This window comes from Notolepis coatsorum, assembly GCF_963971535.1.
Source record: "Notolepis coatsorum genome assembly, chromosome: 3".
Lineage (NCBI taxonomy): Eukaryota > Metazoa > Chordata > Actinopteri > Aulopiformes > Paralepididae > Notolepis > Notolepis coatsorum.
The window spans coordinates 30,109,709-30,115,014 of record NC_140167.1 but is presented as its reverse complement, the minus strand read 5'-3'; the positions used below and the strand labels follow the sequence as shown (position 1 = coordinate 30,115,014).

The 5,306-nt window shown below is 41.7% G+C and overlaps 1 protein-coding gene across 1 annotated transcript; it reads right to left on the bottom strand.

Moving 5' to 3' along the window:
* Nucleotides 1-544: 544 nt before the first annotated feature.
* LOC311225743 (nuclear mitotic apparatus protein 1-like) lies at nucleotides 545-4,787 on the bottom strand (the record flags this gene model as incomplete). Its single annotated transcript, XM_084311137.1, has 5 exons — nucleotides 4,744-4,787; nucleotides 4,562-4,647; nucleotides 2,079-2,155; nucleotides 1,816-1,898; nucleotides 545-691 (listed from the first exon to the last, which is right to left on the bottom strand). Exons 1-5 carry the CDS (start codon nucleotides 4,780-4,782, stop codon nucleotides 545-547), a joined length of 432 nt encoding a protein of 143 aa, XP_084167263.1. The 5' UTR covers nucleotides 4,783-4,787.
* Between the last annotated feature and the right edge of the window lie 519 nt (nucleotides 4,788-5,306).

Here is a 5,306-nt window from a genome sequence, read left to right as displayed (position 1 = left end):
CTGACGGAGGGGGTGGTGTGACGGAGGGGGTGGTGTGTAGTGTGTGGCGTTACCTGACGGAGGGGGTGGTGTGTAGTGTGTGGCGTTAGCTGACAGAGGGGGTGGTGTGTAGTATGTGGCATTATCCGACGGAGGGGGTGGTGTGTAGTGTGTGGCGTTACCCGACGGAGGGGGTGGTGTGACGGAGGGGGTGGTGTGTAGTATGTGGCATTATCCGACGGAGGGGGTGGTGTGTAGTGTGTGGCGTTACCTGACGGAGGAGGAGGCCACTGTGTGCAGATCCACAAACTGGACACTTCTGGAGCGGTGGAACACCGGAGACGCCAGATCGGAGCCAGAGGGGCTTAACGTGGAGCACATCGACAGAATGGAATGAGAAGGAGAAGCTGAGAGACAAAGGAATACACGCTGTAATAGGATTCTCTACAGGGGGATACACTTTAGTCCAGTAGTTGGTCATTAAGGTCTTATCAACTAGGACCTTAATGACCAACTACTGGACTAATTCACTAAGACCGTAAGGACCAATTACTGGACTAATCAACTAAGACCTTAACGATCCAATTAGGTCCAGTAGGAGTGTGATGTGGGACTTACATTCATTCCTCAGGTAGCTCTCCAGGTCACCATTCAGGGAAACACAACCATCCCTCTCCAACACAAAGCGGCTGGCAAGGGTCGCAAGCTCCTTCTGAAAATATGTTTAAAATATCAGCCATGACATCGCATCAAACAAAACATGTAATAGAGTTAGACCAACGTGTACTAGGCCAGGAAACCCCCCTCAACTTCACTTTAAGGAGGAAGGTTGTGAAATGGTAACTTCTCATGAGGTCATGATACAACAGCAACAGAATCACCTGGAGGGGGAACAAAAAACAAAACCTCCATGTCAGAAATATACCCATATTCATCCATTATCATCTATGTGGGAGATGAAATAATTATGATACTGTGATACATTTTGTTATATAAATTAATGATAAAAATTAGGGCTGTCCGTTTATTGCGTTAATTAGATTAATTACACAGCAAATTATCACGTTATGAAAATGAACTCTCATTTATTTAATTTTTTTTTTTTTTTTTTATTAATCTCATTAATTCCATAAGAATGTGGAATACACATTAGACCTTTTTTTTTAATATGGTCCATTTGCATGTTCTTGGTATCTGATTCTAGGGACATCTATGGATCTCAGGGAATGTATTCCCAGTGTCAGAAATACTGTGTCCGTTACTAGGCTTGAGTCAATTGTAACGAACCAAATGAGAATATCAATTCAATTTTCTTTTTATACATCTTTGACTGAATAACACCATGCACAAATTGACTAGACCTGAAAAATCTAAGCAAATGAATAAAGGGAAGATGATTAAACAGAAGGTTTTGTAGATACAGTACCGAATTGTGCCATCCGGACACATGCCATTTGAAATATGATTATAGAATATCAGGCCTAAAATGGTTATGTGATTAATTACAAATCCTGTAATAAATTTTTTTAATCGCCTGACAGCACCAATACAATATATGATACTGTGATGCTACATTTTGTTAAGTTGTCAAGTTTTGAATTAATGATGACACTTCCCATCATCCTGCAGTCAAATTGGATTTTTGAACGTGCCTTCCATCATTATTGAAAAGAAATCCTCAACATGTATATTTCCCCCCCCCCCCCCCCCCCTCACATCCCTATATCCTGACACACTGAGAGAAGGGTTTGAAGTAACGGTTACTTTCTTAAAATAGATATTCATATTTTGGAACATTTCCAGATGGTCCAGAGGATGAACAAAGCAGACACCTACCTTGCATATTTCTATTGTATCGCCTCTGCTGACCTGTTCCCATGACAATGCCGCTGCGTTACCGGGACTGAACCTGCAGTCCTCTTAACATGCAACAGGAAGACAACAATTTAGACAATACAAAGGAATTAAGAAATCCCTTTCCAGTATATGAATCTCTCATTTTGAAGAAAGAATACTCTTAGTTCTTAAAAGCCAAAACCTGTCTCATTCACTTAGTTATCCAACAATGGCCTGAGCTAGGGAGAAATAGGAAAACTCACTTTGCAAGAAGTCAGCAATGAACTCAAACCGGTCTTGAATGGGCTGGGCGGTGGAGGAAGGCGGGGCTTCTTCTTTCCTGTGGAAAACCAGGATTAGATCACATTGACAGTGGATTTCTGACGCACGAATATTGATCACATCTACACTCTAAACACAATGCTAATTAATCACTTACTCTGAAATCAAATATGTGAAAATTATCAAATTTTTTTGCACAAGATAAGTGAAAGCTACGGTAGAAAGAGATGCCGAGGTGAAATATGTTTTCTGTGCATGTGCGTTCAGTTATTTTGTACAGACAAATGTTTTATTGAATTTACTATATAGTGATATATATCGTTATTGAGATACGAAATGCCCCATGTCAAGATAGAAGATTATCCAATAGCAGGGCTGTGCGATATGGACAGTCTTTATTATCCCCAAGGGGCAATTTGGTTTGCAACAGTATTAGTACACAGCACAACCAGTACACATGGCAAATATACAATAAAGACATAAATACATTAAAAAATTCAATAGATCACCATAAAACTAATCAGCTGTAGAATAAGAACAGTATTTGTTGTGACTATACAGTAGCAGCTAAGCCTAAGCTTATTTTGAAATTGTATTTAAAAATCCAACAACTGACTGAACAAATGATCAAATACCCATTTGATTGTCCCTCCTATGGGAGGTATACCTCCGTCCTGAAGGCAAGAGTCGAAACTCTGCATAGAGGGTCAGCTAGAATGGCCTCTGCCTTCGGAGTGGCTATGGGAGCATGATACAGTGTGTGGATAATATTCTTCTTTAATGCGTCAATTTTGTATCCTGCATTTGTGGAAGGGTGTTGGATGTGCATCAATCAAATCACCCAGAGGTACCTTAGCTGTAACCTTCAACCCGTATCTTAACCTTACCAGTCCCTTATCTGAACCCTAACCTTACAAGTCACTTATATTATCCCTAAGCTTACGTCCCTTATCTTAACCCTAACATTGCCAGTCACAGGCAAGGCCCTATTTAGGCCATGTGATAACACTTACATCTAAAAGGCAAATCTTTCCTGTGACAAAATGGCAACCAATGTAATAAAAAAAAGTCAACCAACGAACAAGATTCTTGTACCGGATCTCCTCTGGTAAACAAGAATACCCTGAAGACTCTGGCAGGAGCACTCATTCAAGGGTACTACGACTATGCTTGCACCTCATGGTACCAAAGCACCTAAAAAGGCACTAAAAACAAGGCTACAAACATCACAAAACTGACTGGTCAGACTACTGCTTGACCGTACTCCTAAAACCCACCTCACCCCTGCCCACTGACATCCTAGGATGGCTTAGAGTAGACGACAGAGTACAGCAGCTTGCAATGGGCCTCGTCTACAAGATGCACTACACCACTATAAGATACCCATGTACATGTCGAAATACTTTCCAAAAGGTCAGCGAATTCCACGACCACACCAGAGGGAGTTCCACAAATCATGTTCAACCCAGATTCGGCACAAACCGGGACTAAACACGTTTAGCAATTATGCCACAACAATGTGGAACACCCTACCCACAGCTGTAAAATAATGTGAATCACTACCCACCTTCAAAACCGCCCTCAAAGAGCACCTACAGGAGGCTGCTATTCGAAACTGGCCTGTGTAAATGTCCAAACAAACGCCTGACTCACCCTCCCCCTGTATATAGTTTCTGTTAGGATCTCTGTAAAAAAATACTGTATATCTTGTATGTCATGATATATATCTGTATATTGTGTATGTCATAAATGACATTATGAAGTGAAAATGGGGGACCCTGATGTAAACAAGACGAAAGTCTTTCTCCGGTCTGTATCCCTTAACAAGTGTGTATTGAGCTGTACTGTATTACCCATTCTGCAATCTGTTAATACATTTTTCAATCAATCAATCTCTGGACTGCTCTCCAAGAGGAGCAATGTTTAAAATGTAGTTTAACCAGCGGTCAGGTGGCGTAGCGGAGATTGCGTTCGTCACCAAACGCCGGAGACGCTGGATTCACCTGATCGAATCCAGCTCACAGCTCCGGCGTTGTCACCAGCTTGGCTGGCCGTTCACACTAATACAATTGGCTGTATTAGAGGGTGGGAAAGCTGGCGGGGTGGGTCCGGGTCGTTGTAAACAGCGAATCCTACAGTTCGGTCGGGGCGCCTGCTCAGCGCGGATAGGATCTAAGGGGGTAGTGTGATCCTTCCACACGTTACACCCGCTCAGAGAGAGTCCGCGCTGCCAGGTGAAAAGAAGCGGTTGATTGGCTAGACGTGTGTTGGAGGAAGCACGTGATAGCCTCCACTCTCCCAGACCGACTGTGGGGGGTAAGTGCGCAGCGACCAGGAAGGGGATTGGGAATTGGCATAACTACTAACATTGGGATGGGAGAAAATCTGAGGAAAAAGGAGGTGGGAAAGATAATAAAAAAAAAAAAAAGTAGTTTAACCAGTTACAAATATCACATTGACTCACAGTTTATGCACCACCTTCAGCAGCAACATGCCATCTTTCAAGTCGCTGATTCCCTGATCTGGCTCGTCCGGTTGCGTGCTGTTAATCTGTTGATTCAGTTAAAAGTTAAGTTAGTTCAACATTATGGATGTTGAAAATAAACCAAGTTGATGTCACCATGTCCGGGGGCAGAACACACTTACCCAGGTCAGCAAAGCCTTCACTGCTCGGTTACCAGTCATTTTTTCTGGGGGTCTGCAACCTAAAACTGTCCACAAAAAATGCCTTTAAGAAAACATATTCAAAACCTCTTGGTGTGCATCTAGCTTCCAACATCACAGTACATAAATTCAACCCACTGAAATAAACTGATTATTGAGTGAGTGCCGAGTATGTCCCAACTTTTATACAACATATTGCCAGAATGTCTGTATAGCATTATAGTCAACTTATTCAGGGTATCTGAATATCTCCCGGTAGGCCTGCAAAAAATGGCAAATACAAAAACATTTTATATATTTAAAATTACAAATTGACTACCCTATTATTTTAGTTTTTATTTATTCAACACGTTTAAAATACTGTAAGTGCCAAAGCAAGAGACCCAAATGGGCCTATGAGAGAAAATACATTAAACAAAAAACAAGCTTTCGTTTCTATGAGCTCAAGATTCCCTCAATTCTGTCAGAAAAGAGTTTAGTCAATATTTGTATCCGTTCTTGATTATAGAGATGTAATTTTATCGTCGTCATGCTTCAGCTTTCAC